At 36.1% G+C, this 15,543-nt stretch overlaps 1 protein-coding gene across 1 annotated transcript; it reads right to left on the reverse strand.

Annotated features, from left to right (window-relative positions):
* Positions 1-576: 576 nt before the first annotated feature.
* Positions 577-14,496, reverse strand: LOC149083546 (protein D2-like). Its single transcript, XM_089235374.1, has 4 exons — positions 14,225-14,496; positions 7,031-7,151; positions 2,376-2,510; positions 577-814 (listed from the first exon to the last, which is right to left on the reverse strand). The coding sequence occupies exons 1-4, from the start codon at positions 14,354-14,356 to the stop codon at positions 654-656; spliced, it is 549 nt and encodes a 182-aa protein (XP_089091500.1). The 5' UTR covers positions 14,357-14,496; the 3' UTR covers positions 577-653.
* Positions 14,497-15,543: the final 1,047 nt, after the last annotated feature.

A 15,543-nucleotide genomic window follows, 5' to 3' on the forward strand; every position in this document is an offset into this window, starting at 1 on the left:
TGAACATCCAAATCACTCGAGTGACCCAAAACACATTTCCAAATCGCTTGAGCGACCTACGGTACACTTCCAGTTCACTCAAGTGGCTTGTTGTACATTTTCCGATTGCTAAAGTGACCCCAGATATGCTTCCAGATCACTTGAGTGGCTTGCAGCGCATTTAGAGATCACTTAAGTGGTCTGCGACACATTAGCAATTCTCTTAAGCGACCTCCGCGTCATTTTTATAGGCCAATTTAGTTGCTCTTGGTATATATCCAGATCACTCGCGCACTTTCAGATCATCTGTGCGACTCGCGGCACATTTCCAAACCAATGAATTAGACCGCACTTTCAAAACAAAAGTGGAGCACCCTCGACTCACGTGTTATATAGTTAGTCCTCATCACGTATTCCAATACACAATTAACGATGAAATATTTGAATCCTTCAAACACATGCGGAAAATTCACGTGGGAATTCATTGACGTCACTCTTTTAAACAGAATATTTATTCATTCGAATTCCCAACACAGTTTTGAAATGATGTAAGAACTTTGACGATGGCGTTTTCAAAGGAAAAAAGGGCGAAAGGAATAAGTAAAAACTGTTTAATGATTCCAGGCTCTCGGAAGTATTTCGATATCAGAGCATTCATTCGATGGGTTTTGTTTTTAGCCTGAACCCGCGGAAAAGAAATTTCCAGCCACTGGTTTCCCCAAGTTGTGGTCGTTGGCGAATTTGGTCACGTCGAAATTCGTTCTCTTCTTGAAAGGACGGGCGCCACAACGTCCATCATTCTGTTTGTAGACCAGGGTGATGTAACGGTGACGAGCTGCAACGACAGAACGAGAGAATTACATTGCGTTTGTAGATACGTCTGAAGTTTCCAAAAAAGTAATCGGTGATATTTACGTGATTTATTGTGATCCTTATTCTTATTGCGTGTTCGGTCCACAGACTAACAATTCACCGACAACAGTTCGACATGAGTGAATGATCGAGTGAGCAAGTGAAAGAGTGAGTGGATGAATGAGCGAGTCAATGAGGGATTGAGGTTAGTGAATGAACGAACAAATGAGCGATTGAGTCAATGACTGATTTAGTGAATGAATGGATGGGTGGGTGAGTGAGTGAGTGAATGGGAGAGTGAGTGAGTGAGTGAATGGGAGAGTGAGTGAGTGAATGGGAGATTGAGTGAATGAGTGTGTGAGTGAATGAATGATTGAGCGAATGGAGAGAGAGAGATGAGTGAGTGAATGTATGAGTGAGCGAATGGATGAGCGAATTAGTGATCGAATGAGTGAGTGAATGGAAGAGAGAGAGAGAGAGCGACTAAGTGAGTGGATGGAAAAGCGACTGACTGAGTGAGTGAATGAATGAGGGAATTAATCTTTTACGATAGTAATAGGAGCGATCTTCTTTATCACATCCTTAAATAAATTTACGAAATGAATCTTCGTCATAAAGCTTTCATCATTTATGTTTCAACACATTATGCGCCGGCAAAATTTTTTTGTCCCAGTTCGAGAGAAAATACATCGGTAAACGCTTCGGTTACTATTGGGTGGAGAACAAAGTTCCTGCCAGAAATGATAGGTTACGAGACAGACGAGCTGCGGTAGCGCCCGAGTGCCGCATGGGTAAGATGCTTTTCTACCATCGTGAACAGGATTAAGATGTTTGAAGGCCCTAAGCACCTAAATGATTTTGGTGCCCCTCCCATACGTATATTTTACACAATGTTGAATCTATCGATGAAAAAAAAACATTGAATGAAACTTTGCATTTCAGAAGTAATTAACCTAAGACCAGCCGTGAATCCAGAAGTAGGGTGAGAGAGTAATCAGCCCTCCCAAAATTCGGATAATATGGTAAAACTTGGCCTGTCCCGTAAAATACAGGGTAATCCTACGATCATGCACAATTAGCCACCCCTCCTGACTCATCGCTGTGGATCCGTGACTGTGTCTAAGGTTGAATATATGATCTGGATATTTCTGAGCACTCACTTTATATTTAAGCTTTCTCCTACTTTTTCTAGTTCAAAGTCTTTGATAGCATCTTTAAATGCTACTTACCACATTCGTGTCTATACTTTAGTAGAGATGAGCCATCATATACTTTTACATGCATTACTTTAATGGAGGAAATGGACCCTCAATCCAACAGATTTTTTCCCGATTATTTGCTTCTTAACTCAACGCGTCTTAAATTTTCCTCGAAGTGTTTTGATTCTGGCTTTGAAATTACGATGTTAAATTTTATTTGTTTTTCCATCCCCAAATTTAGCTTGATATCTCTCTATACTTTCCTTGATTAAATATTCTTATGAAAACTTTGTTAAAAGATTAATTTTTAAAATTACGCAAGATCAAAATATGGTTTAAACTTACGTCCAGGAGGTGGAGACGGTCCCATGTATGGAACGATCACTTTTCCTCTGGAGACATTTTTTCCGGGAACATTGACGACCAACCAATGCAAGAACTGCGCCAACCGCGGATTGTCCGGATAAGGAGCGTCGGGGTCTGCACGAAATAAGATGGAAATTATTTTCATACGAAGAATTTTGAAATGTTTACAGTAAAGAAATCAAATACACTATCCTTTAACGGCCAATGTTCTCAATTTGGAACATCGGTTTTATTAACCCCCTTCGCTTACAACAGGGGTTCTTAACCTATGGGTCGCGATCCAAACTTGGGTCGCAGGGGCTCCCTAGATGCATCGTACGAATCCACTTACGATTCGATTATAAATCCATTTGGTACGCCACTGCTTTCAGGGGTATCTCGACGCTTTACGTCTTAGAGGCATGGGCTGGAACCCAGACAATTCTAGGGAACCTTTTGCGAATTTGAAACTGATAAAAGAAGAAGATGAATCCAGAGTTGGTGCAAAACTATATCAAAAATAATGGAATGTTTTTTGAAAATTAATGAATTATTTCGAAAATAAATGAATTTGTTCGAAAATAAATGAATTTGTTCGAAAATTAATGAAATCTTTTCTGAAATTAATGAAATCTTTTCTGAAATTAATGAAATCTTTTCTGAAATTAATGAAATCTTTTCTGAAATTAATGAAATCTTTTCTGAAATTAATGAAATCTTTTCTGAAATTAATGAAATCTTTTCTGATACTAATGAAAACATTCCGAAATTAATCAAAATTCATTCTAAAACTAATAAGAGAAATAATTCTAGAGTTAACGAAAATTCAAAATTCGTGAAATAAATGATTTCAGAATTAAATACATGGGAGTTTTCGATAATTTGGAACCCTACGTTTGATTCATGGCCTGGGCTCAGGACCTGTTGTCCTACATGTTGAAACACTATGAACTACACTGCTCAAAACAATTAGGGGAGCAAGCAAAAAAGTGAAGAAAACCGTGCGAGACAGCCACGTATTGGCATACAATGGATAGTACACGCGTATCAATGCGCAATACAGAAAAAAGACGTAAAAAAATTTGGAATTAAGCTTTAATTCTTTGAAAATATGGAAAAAAAATGAAAAGATGATTTAGGGCAACAATTTGGTTACATGTAAACGGTAAAAAAAGGTACTGTTTAGACATGATGCATGAGTTTTAATAGGGCGTGTGGTCTCCTCGAACAGCTAAGACTGCTGTTTGCCATGGATGCGATGAGGTTATCGATCAGACTTTGGGGAATACTGTTCCACTCCTCAAGAAGTGCAATCTGCAAGTCTCGGACAGTAACAGGCGGCTTTGGTCGCGCAGCAATGCGTCGTCCGGCTCGATTGGATTCAGGTCAGGAGAGCACGCTGGCCATTCCATACGCTGTATTGTTTCAGCTTCAAGCGTGTTCTCCACCAGACGAGCTCTATGCGGTCGGGCATTATCATCCTGGAAAACAAAGGAATCTCCAATGGCTCCAGCGTAAGGGATGACATGAGGTCGCAGTATCTCGTCTGCATACCTTTCGGCCGTCAAAGTGCCATTCCGAATGATATGCAGGTCCGTACGTCCGCCTATGCTGATTCCACCCCATACCATCCAACCAGCTCGTCTGTATTGTGACCTTTCACGAACGAATGCGGGGTTATTTCGAGTGCCCCTGTCCCTCCATACCAGAACACGTCGGGTGTCACACTCCAGACTGAATCGGGACTCGTCTGTAAACAGCACTTGGTTCCAGTCATGTTGCTCCCAATCTCGATGTTCAGCAGCCCATCTTCTTCGGGCCGCACGGTGGCGTGGGGTCAACATTTGGGTCGCGGCTGAAAAACCTTAAGGCTTACAAGCTATTGGCAAGAAATTCGGGTGATCTCTATTCGACGAATCGGTGATAAATCTGGTAACCTTGTCTTAGCGTAACAGTACGTTAGAAAAAAGAAAAGAAAGGGAAGAATAAAAAAACAAATGAAATGAAAACAGTGTAATAGATAAGTAGATAAAAAGAGTAGGTACTAAGTGTAGGTTTCTCTTTGCACCGCTCTCATTGTCTCTCGCATGTATATTGTAGAAGGATGCATCATATGTGGGGGAAAATAAATCAGTGACAGGAGTGCAGAACTAAACGGTGGTTAAAAAAGAACAACTGTGTTTTATAGGTTTACAACAAAGCCTCGCGATGGTGGGGAAAGAGAGGAAATAAAACAGACAGAACGTGTTTGAGTTTATTCAACTGGCGTTTGGACGCAATATTGCGTCCTCCATTCTAAAAAGGTTAATTCGGAAGAAAAACAACTTCTTACATTAAAACACTTGGTTTTTTTCCTCTGAAAAAGCAAGATTTCAAACTTAATTCAAGAAACAAAAATTCCATTCATTTCGGCCCTAATGAATGGAATTTATCTATCAACTCATTTTTCCCCCTGAATTTTTTTAAATAACCTATTTTAAAAGAATGAATAAAGTTTAATTTTATTGTTTTTAAATTTAATTAATATTGTTTCCATGGCGATGGGCAAGCCCAGACAAACATACAGAATTCTTCTTTTTTTTTACTGTGAGTTGATAAACTGAAAGATAAGAAAGGGGAAAAGAACATAAAATAAAGTAAATCAATTCGAATCTTCATTCGACAATCGAAAGATTATTAACTGAGAGATAATTTATTAACTAAAGATAAACTTGGATCATGCTTAACCCCCCTTCACATGCAGGCTTTTGGCGACGAATTTGAACGATCTCTATATGCATTACGGGTGATAATTCTAGAATTATTCTTCCTTATTCGTGCATGTAATAGAAAATGGAAGAAGAGGCGAAAGAAAGAAATATAAAAGAGGGAGAAAGAAAGAAAGGGAAAACATCACAGTAGGTAGAGAGTGTCCCACAATCAGGTTTTCAAAACGGGTAAACGATGACAGATATTAAAGTCATTCTCGTGCGGAATATAAATGTGTGAAGTCAGGAAATTCGGATATATACGTCATTCTTGTTGAAAAGGGATGTATAGTTATTAAAAGGGGGGTTTTACTGCATTTATTACGCTGTCTAATATTATGCTTCACAGAATATTTAATACAGAGATATCACATTTATGAGTTCCACAATTTTTTTTAGAATTTTTCCAGTTTCGAAATTAGAACTCCTTAACGCTCGCGAACGAGATATCTCGTCCAAACACGAAAGGAAGGAATTTATTCCAGCTACCCCGTTTTTTACCTCTTTTCATCATCACGAAGCTTTATTGCAAAAAGAAAGTGACTTTTAAAAGAAAAAGAAAGCAACTTTCTTTACGGACACCTTGTACCCAAAAACCCAGTTAGAAAGTTATTGCGCTATCTCTCTCGATTCGAACAAAAACAAAATTCACATTCCTAAGTGAAATATTCGCAGAGATATATGAATTCAAAAACGGAGGAAAATTGGGGAAGAACACAGGGAAAAAAATAACGGGCAAAGATTTTTTTCCAAACTTTCTCCCATTTTGAATTGAAATATCTCAGTGAATATTGCACTTAAAAACGTAGCGTTTTTTGTGGTATTAGGAGAGACAATTTTTTTCCTTTTGGCCACAGAGTGTCCATGCAAAATTTTATTTTATTTTTTTTAATTTCAATAACTATATATCCCTTGCAACATGAATGACGTAGATGAAATTCCTTATGGCGTTACATATTATACCAGAATGACTTTCATGTCTGCTACACACCAAACACCAACTCTGGCTATATCGCAATTTACTGTCATTAATGATCTGGGTCGGAAGGGAAGATGATGTCTATCGGTGATCGACTCAAGATCGTTAGGGAACATACCTTATCTATATCCTCCCTCGGGTTCGAACCCGGGACAGTGACCTTCACGGTGGTGGACCTGCATCCTACACCACGCCACTTTAATATCTCTCACAGCTTTCTTGCTATCCCATTTTGAAAATCGTCAGTCGATTGTGTGGGATACTAAAAAGTAGTGTATGTTATAGCAGAGAAAGATACATTATATGTGGGGGGGGGCATAAACACAGGAGTGTAGAAAGTACGAAAGAGGGGGGGGGGAAGCAACTACCGTTTATGGGGTTAGCAATAAAACTTCGTGATGATGAAAAAGAGGTAAAAAACGGGGGAGTTGGAATAAATTCCTTCCTCTCGTGTTTGAACGAGATATCTCGTCCGCGAGCGTTAAGGAATTCTAATTTCAAAACTGGAAAAATTCTAAAAAAAATTATGGATCTCATAAATGTGATATTTCAGTATTAAATATTTTGTGAAGCATAAGTAAAACCCCCTTTTTAATGGGCACTTCTCAGATGTGGTCACCCTTGCTCTTATATAATAAAATTATGCATTTCAAACCCCCTAATTAACGGTCAACCCCTCTTTTACAGACGAATCTTTTTTCTTTTTTTTTTGTGCCGGTGGCGTCTGTATAAGAGAGATGTTACTGTATTCAACTTATATTGAAAATTTCAAAGGGGTTTAGACCCGAGGTGATCAGTGCATGAGCATGGCCGATTTCGATACAAAGTTATCAAAGAAATTCATAAGTGTTTCTATCGGGAGAATAATTGATAACTCACAAAAGAAATATTCATATTGATTATTAAGGTAAGAGTGATTTATAACTCACCGATCATGACGAAGGTGTACAGCCCTTTGCCGTCGGCGTCGAAATTAACCTCCGGCTCTTTCTTGGTGTCGGCGATGCTCATCTCGTTCCCATAATCTACCGCGTGGCCATCGAAAGACAACTGTCAAAGACAGTTAACATGTATTTCAATAATAGAGTATTTCAATCAACATTCACATTTTCGAGATAGAAAAAAAAAAAGTCCTAAAAACTTTCAACTTGAATTCAAAACGTTCAAAACCTACTAGAGCTATTTTAAACCTAGTATAGAAATTAGGGAGTAATTAGAGACAAATGGATTTTTTGACAGTGGATTCTGAAATGTTTGTTATCCGTGGCTCCCCAGAATAGTTTACTAGATATTTTCACTTATAAAAGAACTACTTCAGAGCGTAAACAGGCACACAAATCAATATCTACAGCTTTGCGTAACGCCACTGACAAAAGCTAGTGATGCCTCGTAGAAGCCGCGACGCACACTTTGAGAAAAACTGGATTTTGGGATGGAAAAACTACTCGTTATAAAATGAAATATCAGCATAAAATAGTTTGCATCTGTTGAGAATTTAGAAAATTACATTGTGTGAGTGTCTTCAATTATTTTTTTCCTTTTGTGCCGCACAATCATGATTACAATTTCATTGCATACACCAATTTCACCAATGAATATCAATATCTGTGCAAATCATTACTTTTATATCAACCTATTTGTTTATATATACTTTATTACTCTGCTTTCTCCCATCCCCCCCCCCGCTTTTTTATGTTTCCGTGTTTGTAATTATTTTCTTCTCGTTAGCTTTTCATTTTAATGTATGTATTGTCCTCATAAATTATATACTTGTGACGCATATTTTGCTGGCGTACTTTGAAGTTGAAATTTAATACAATTTATTTCACAGGAATATTAAACATTTTTAAACATAATAATGAGCTGGTTCATGCGACCGACTGGTCTCGAGACAGTTGAGAGAGCGTGTGTGAGTGTCCTTATCTTTTGTCGCGTGCTGGACTAGGCAGGTGCAAGTAACCCACAACTTTTAACCGAACGATGGCGATATCTTGGTTAAGTTGTAGAATGAAGCGGTTTTCACCAAAAATTATGGTTTATGATTTTCTACCCGACTATGTGCAACTTGTCTTAATGAGGGATTATCTACATATCTATTATTATTCAAACTTCAAAATCTTCAATATGAACCCTTATTTTTTTTTTCCATCTGATCTGATTTATCGCATTGCATTTACCCCAAAAATAAAATTGCATTGCTGTAAGTATAAAAATGCGAAAAATATGAGTGAAAATGTGTTTGGGGACGCTCTCAACATTGAGAAACTGAATTTTTGAAGATTGATTGCAAAGGAAAAAACACACACCAAGCAAGTTTCGAACGATAAATACTGCATATGCTACGCGAGTGTTTGGACCTGTTAAAAAATAGCTTTTATTTTCTGGAGGTGAAAAACAAACTTTTTTTTTGTCACTCTTCATTTTACTGACTCTATATCCGTGATTGAATGAATATTTATACCATAATTATTTCAAAGGATGATATGTGTCACAAATTAATTGTTTGTGACGACAATTTCACCAATTTAGAAAAATAAGAATTTGCCGTCGAACATTGCACTATTTTATGTTATAACTTTGTTTCATTTTGCAATTCTCCGATTTTTAATAATGCAAAAAAAAATACGTATGAAACGAAATGCCGTGGTTTTAACAGAGACGACTCCACCAAGAGCCACTTCCCTAAACTTGGCGCACACAAAGATGATTTACGCTATTGGGAGAACCGTTATTTATCGATTATTATTTCCATAAATATCAACATCAATATAATTATACAAATACAACGCCACAACAGGCAAAATGCCCAACGAGGTGGCTGAGGAAAAGATGCCCATAACAAATATGGATGTCATATGTTTCAAAAATACAGCAACCCAATTAAAAACACAATCACAAAAATTATAAACAATATTACACATGATGTGTAAAAACTCAATGCTGACTGATTGTATAGTATTAATTTGTGAATTATTTGCACATCATTATATTTGCCATTTCAGCTCATGAATATTGTCTAAGGAATGAAACGAATTTCTGAAATAGTGAAAATTTGCAAAATTTCGTTGTTTATTTGTTTACTCGAATATTTAAAAGAAAAATGTTTGAAAAACTGGGATGGATGACTTATTTATCGTATCACCGTATACTTAAAACAACAATTGCCCATTTCAGTAAAGTTATGAGCTCCATATTTAAACATTGTCGCATAATTTGTCACGAGAAATTTTTCAATGAGTTTCAAATTTATATCTAGTATATGGCCCCTAAAAGTGGTCATTTTCATATGATCGCTCATATTTCGCGAAATAGAGGTCAGATTAGAATGAAAATTGATTCTGTTGGGTTTTCGACTATGCCGATTCGAATGAACTAAAAATTAATGTATGCTTCTATTCATAATGTTTTAAAATATGTTTTAATAATTCAATATAATTTCATATTTTTAAAAAAGCCAAATTCAAAATGAGTAGTAAAATTATATTTGGTCCGTTGGAATCTGTCATTTGAAATAAAAAGTAATGAGATACCTATATTATTCCAGCAATTATGCTCAAAAACAAGCCTTAATTAAAAGAAGAAAAATAAGAATTGTTAAAACAGAAACTTGTAACAAGATCAATGTTTGAGTCTTGCAATGCACTTTTAATTAGGTTGGTGTAAAAAACTATTTTTTCGTTGCCCCCCTCCCCTCTTTATATGCATAAATTCTAATGACTAGCATTTTGTACAATTTATAACTTGAACATACTACAGTAAAAAGCCTATATGATAATAATCAAAAGGGCCAGAGAAACGTGTTTATAATCGTGTTATCATTAGAAGTAGGGTATGTCAACACTATGAATCACGACCAGATAGTTTTTATTTGGTCTAGATAGTTTAATTATATTTTTAATTGGGTTGCTGTATTTTTTAAATATATGAAATCCATATTTGTTATGGGCATCTTTTTCTCAGCCACCTCGTTGGGCATTTTGCCTGTTGTGGCGTTGTATTTGTATTTCTATGTTTCTATTCAACATTACGACACTCATTTTTCAATAATTTATATTTCATTAACTGTTCGTTCAAAATTTATGAAATTCGGTATTTTGGCATTTCTTGAGATACTAAATCCAAATATGGAAGAAAAAAATGGGGTTGCTATTGAACTTTCAAAAGTTGGATCTAGTTTTAACATTTAGATGTCTAGTTAAGAAAAAAAAGTGAACTTAATACACTTATGGAAGATCTCAAACGAAGAAGAATGGTACCTTTCTTTTACAATAAATAGAACTCAAGATGTCGCCATCGTTCGGTTAAAAGTTGTGGGTACTGTACATTATGGATAGGCTACGTGTACCTACGTCACCTCACTTAATTCAACTATTGGAAATGATTGTACTCTTATGAAATTGAAGTGTCACCAAGTACGGGTCCTATAGGATCCCTTGATGGATTTATTTTGGTTTGATTTATATGTTTTGTAACAATAATATGAGAATAAAATTGAAAATGAAAATCGCAACTGATTACACAAATAATAAATAAGTCACAGTCCGACAAATTGCTCAATACAAAATAAAAGGTATTTTCAGGACACATTTAATTTTCATTATTACATTTTGATTTCTTTCAGATGTGATGAAAGCATTGAAGTCAACAATAACTACGGATGTATTGCCGGTTGATGCCTTAATGCTTTAAAAAAAGAGCCTCAAACGCACACAAACGCATTTTCTTCACTTTCACATCAATCAAAAATTTCTTGTTTTCATAATTTAAAAAAAAAAACTAGTCCAAATTTCAAAATATTAAAAAATCTCATTAATTAAATATATGTAGAATTTTATGTAGCTAAAAAAAAACAATATTGAATGCTAAAAGAATGCAAAAATTACGCTAAAGAGCAGAAGTTATTCGGTCTCAGAAATTCGAGTTTTGACATAATGGTGTAAGCAATGGGTGTGCAATCTCATTTAGTGTTTTCAGAAAATTGATTTAGGAATGCAATACAAGTTGATGAATACTTAACATGACAACTAAAATGTATTTGCAATTTTACAAACATTTATCATATTTCATATAAACTCTGTGCTCAGATGGTAAACTGTTATAAAAATCACTTTTGCCAAAAAATTGAGTTGCTCGCATTCCGGAGTGTCTCGTTCTTTGAAATTTTGGAAGGTGGCAAAATTCAATGTTTCTCTTTCAGTTTAAACAACGGAGACAAATTGTAATAAGTCAAAAAGCCACAGTATCGCATGTGTTGGCAAAATATTATTTATAAATTCGCCATCGGGAAATTTGGAAAAAAGAGACTCATAACATTTTGCGCGCCATCGGAGCACAGAATTAATCTTTCATCAATCAAATAGACGTGTTTCCGCTTCCAAAGATTTAATAAAAATATATTGTTAATGAAATACTTTATTTTTTATACAGAAATTTCGTAATTTCAAGATATTATTGAAAGAAAAATTAATGAAGAAATTTGAATCCATCTAAAAATTATGTAATATATAGTTATTCATATATTATTGTCTGAATTAATTTAAATAACGATATTTTTATGCAGATGCGTATAATGAGTTACTCTGCGTGCGCGCGGATCGTGATAATGCATGTACGAGAAAAATGTTTTGTGACACACGTAAATCAATGAACGTTTCATGAAGAAAATTAAAAAAAAAAGCATTTTTTCTTTTCATTCTAAAATTAAAATAAAATGTGGAATAATATCAGCAAGAAAAGTCAAATTCAACTGTGATTTTAACATCGGCGTAAAATGACTATTATGGGAAGTAGAAAAAACTACTTATACGACCCTCAGTTAACAAGGGTGTCAATAAGTGAAATTTGCAGGCGTCTTCATGGCAGTGACAAAACAAAAAATTACCCTATGGCATTTGAATTGAAATTTGTCGAGATATCGTGGGCTTTAAGTGGTAGATTTTCGCCACGTTTGTTTGTCATACCAAAATAGCATAGTCCAAAGAGACTTCAAAACGAAAAGGAAACTTAAAAAGTTGTGAAAATCAATAGTTTTAATTTTTCTGGGAATTTTCAATTAAATATAACGGCGGTGAATTTCTTGCAGTTTTATGAAGAGAGGCATTAAATTTATTTATTGAATTTTTTTCTCATTTTAAATTCGTTGAATTTTATTTTTTTTACCATTTACAGAATCGTGTGAATGGCAATGCATTTGAATTTCTTTTTTGCAGTTATTTTTTCACATTCAATTTGAAGTTAGTCAGGGCCGTCTTAAGAGCATCATGGGTCCCAGGTCCAAGTGTTTTTTCTGAGGCCCTACCTGGCGAATTCTTGAAAATTCCAAACAGTTCTCATTTAGGTTCCCCCCCCCCATTCTCTTAACGCATGGGCCCGTCCGGAACTGTCTACAGCAGCATTTATATTCCTTCTGAACACTCTCCACGAATCTTCTTGTATGACAGCATTTATATACTCATGACGAGAATATGCTAGAAATTAATCCCAAAATCTGCATTTCAAATTCGACAGGGTATGGTCACGGTCAGTAAACTTCGTTGCAAGAAAATTATTTAGCACGTATAATTTTCTTACAGCATTTCATACAGATTTTTAGCCGCCAAAATATCATATTTCTTGGCCTACCCTCTGCGGTGCTTAGGTTATTATGTTTCAAAAAAATAATTCTAGAGCAGCGAGTCTCAAAGTTTTGTCTCTTGTCGCTCCCTTGCCTATTCGTGGTTCGTTTGAGGCTCCCCAAAATAGTTCACTAAATATTTTGTACTTGACCAACTCGCGATGGGGGCCGGCCACTTCGCGAATTGACCAATTTCGTTGAAAGTTGACCCGGTCAATGTCTGAAATTCTGACATTGGCCACCGAGTTCGGGAAGTGGCCGGTGATACCTGGCCAAAGTCAGATAACAAAAGACATGATTCGGGTTCATCGTCAAGTTGGCGTATTTTTCCGTGATAATCATGCCCACGTTTATCATGGCAACCCATCAAACCGCAGTCACGTTGCTGTAATTATTTTTTTTAATCCGAAATTTGGGCGAAAAAACTATGTTTATATAATTATTTTTATAGTTTTTCTCTTAAATTTTTCCCTTTTTGTATTTCTCTCGTCACATGGAGTTGATCCAATACAGCTGCTATATATAGACGTATATGACACGTTGGCGATGAAAAAAACCTACGCCAATTTTTTATTCACGAAACGCAATCTCCGTGAACTTGGCTATAATCAGTTTTCAAATGCGAATAATTAAACTCAAATTCAGGTTTTTGGAATTAGATCCGAGCATTTGGGAAGTACTGAATTCTCAAAGGAATATTTGTTTGTAGAATGCGAAATAACAGGCCAAAGTCCGAATCTTTTCTGCAATTCGGAGTTTGGCCAAAAAAATTTCGTCCTGGAAAAATGCGATGCTTGTGTTAAGACAGAAATATATTTCCAAGGTTTTCCCCTTTATTTGCGGTGCACACGTGACAAAATTCTTATTCCGAAAAATACTGCAACGATAAAATTGAAAAGAGTTTGCATTTTTCAGCAACCTGCTTATAATTCTGTGAAACAAAACTCGATGTGCAATTGCTTGAATCCCAAGATCAAATATATTTCCTATGAGCAAGAATCAAATGACTAATGGAAGCGGACTGAAATTTCATTTCCTAGTCTACGGTTCGTGTTATGTGTGCTATGGAAGACAACTGTGGCAGCATTCAGTAGAATCTCTCACACCGAAAGAAATCTAGTAAAACCTCTATATTGCGGACACCGGCGGGACAAAAAAATTCATCCGTAAAAGAAGGGGGACCGTTAATCAGTGATTTCAAATGCATATTTTTATTATACACGCGAAATTTATTATTTGGCCGTAAAAGAGGGTTGACCGCTTATGAGGAGTGTCCGTTAAGAAGGGTTTTTACCGCATATGGGGCTCTTACCCACGGAAATTGCAAAACGATTGGTTCATATGGAATAACATGATTACACATTTACCGCACAAGCTGTTTAGCCCTCGAAATGAATTTCTGACGACGGCCTCGGACCCAAAAAGTTTTTCTACGGGATCAAATTCATTAATTAAAAGACTCATTAAAAATCGGCGAATTAAAATCATAAACAAAATACGAAGAACCCACCTCAACTTTTCCGGCAGGTGTCTCATCAATGACGTTCGGTACGATTTTGAACTTCCTGTAACGTTCCGGTCCCGTATCTGCGAACGCGCATAGAACCAAAATCACGAAGCTAAAAATCCACAGCAAATTCATGTCCTTCTCTTCTTTTCTTACCCTTCCCCGCGTTGATTCAATGTGTATCGGATTCTTGTTTGTTTATATCACGTAAGGAAATGGAGGAGTGAACGCCCTCGAATACGACAAGAGCTCTTCAAACGAAAAAGTAAATATGTTCAAAACGTTCAAAGCGCGTGCGCGGAATCGCTTCCGTAACCGAAGTTATAGTTCGTGTTTTGTGCCTTGGTAACTGTTGAGTTTCTGTCGTTTCAGTTTATTAGCATTTACGACTCCAGGAAGTTGCCGATATTGTTCGTAGATTAACGATAAACACATTTTTGATGTGGGCAGAGTGTATTTTTTCTTTCACTTCTTTGTTTATAGTTCTTAAGTTAGCGTTGCTGCATTTTGAAACTACGGGCATTTATATTTGTTATTATGGCTATTTTTATTTATGCCTTGTTGTTTTTCCAAGCCACCTTGTTGGATATCTTGTGGCTTAATTCTTGTAATTTGACGTGAATATGGGACCTTATAAAACGGCGCGATTTTTTTGGAGCGTCGCAAGAAATGTCTGATTTTGAATCTAAACAACGTTCATGCAACACATGCGAGAATACAATGTTGAATATCTCCTTGAAAAGATGAAGGTTCATTTTTTTAGTTTGAGTTTGACTAAGTATAGCGTCATCGAACAACACAATAGCGGCGCAAACATTAAGTACGAAACTGGCGTGTGTCACGCATTCGAAAATTATTACAGCGGAACCTTCCTTAAGTGACAGTCTCAGTTAAACGGGCATTTTTCTGATCCCCGGTCCCATGTAATAGGGCGTGAGTGTATTTCACTCTTCGTTAGCGGACAGTAAAATCAAGCAAAATCTAATTTTTTTCCAAACTCTAATTTGTGAATTTTTGTTCATAAATCGGGAATTTATGATATTCAACGGTGATTGTGTACAATCCCAAGCTCGTATTGGTAAATATGATAAAATCCGTCAATTAATTATTCGATTAACTGAACCAGGACTTGTGGTCCGGGATGCTGATTCCGAATGGTAACGTTGGTTTTGTTTGCTCATGTTGATACGTGTGAAGAAAGCCAACATAACTGATAATATTGTTATGAATAGAGCCTGGAAGTTCAGGCAAAATGCCATAAATGCCTTTTTTTTGCCTATTTTCCAACTTTTGGTAAAAAATGCCTTTTTTGAAATTTTCGT

This window comes from Pholcus phalangioides, unplaced genomic scaffold, assembly GCF_987345545.1.
Source record: "Pholcus phalangioides strain wild (caught in Gottingen) unplaced genomic scaffold, Ppha-v1.0 ptg000008l_1, whole genome shotgun sequence".
Taxonomy (NCBI): domain Eukaryota; kingdom Metazoa; phylum Arthropoda; class Arachnida; order Araneae; family Pholcidae; genus Pholcus; species Pholcus phalangioides.

Bases quoted from the DNA above. Each gene is read 5' to 3' on its own strand.
- LOC149083546 (XM_089235374.1), bottom strand. From the start codon at position 14,356: ATGAATTTGCTGTGGATTTTTAGCTTCGTGATTTTGGTTCTATGCGCG. The intron at 7,152-14,224 runs GTGGGTTCTTCG...TGTCTTTGACAG, and splicing joins CACCTGCCGGAAAAGTTGAG to TTGTCTTTCGATGGCCACGC. The intron at 815-2,375 runs GTAAGTTTAAAC...CTGTCGTTGCAG, and splicing joins ACCGTCTCCACCTCCTGGAC to CTCGTCACCGTTACATCACC.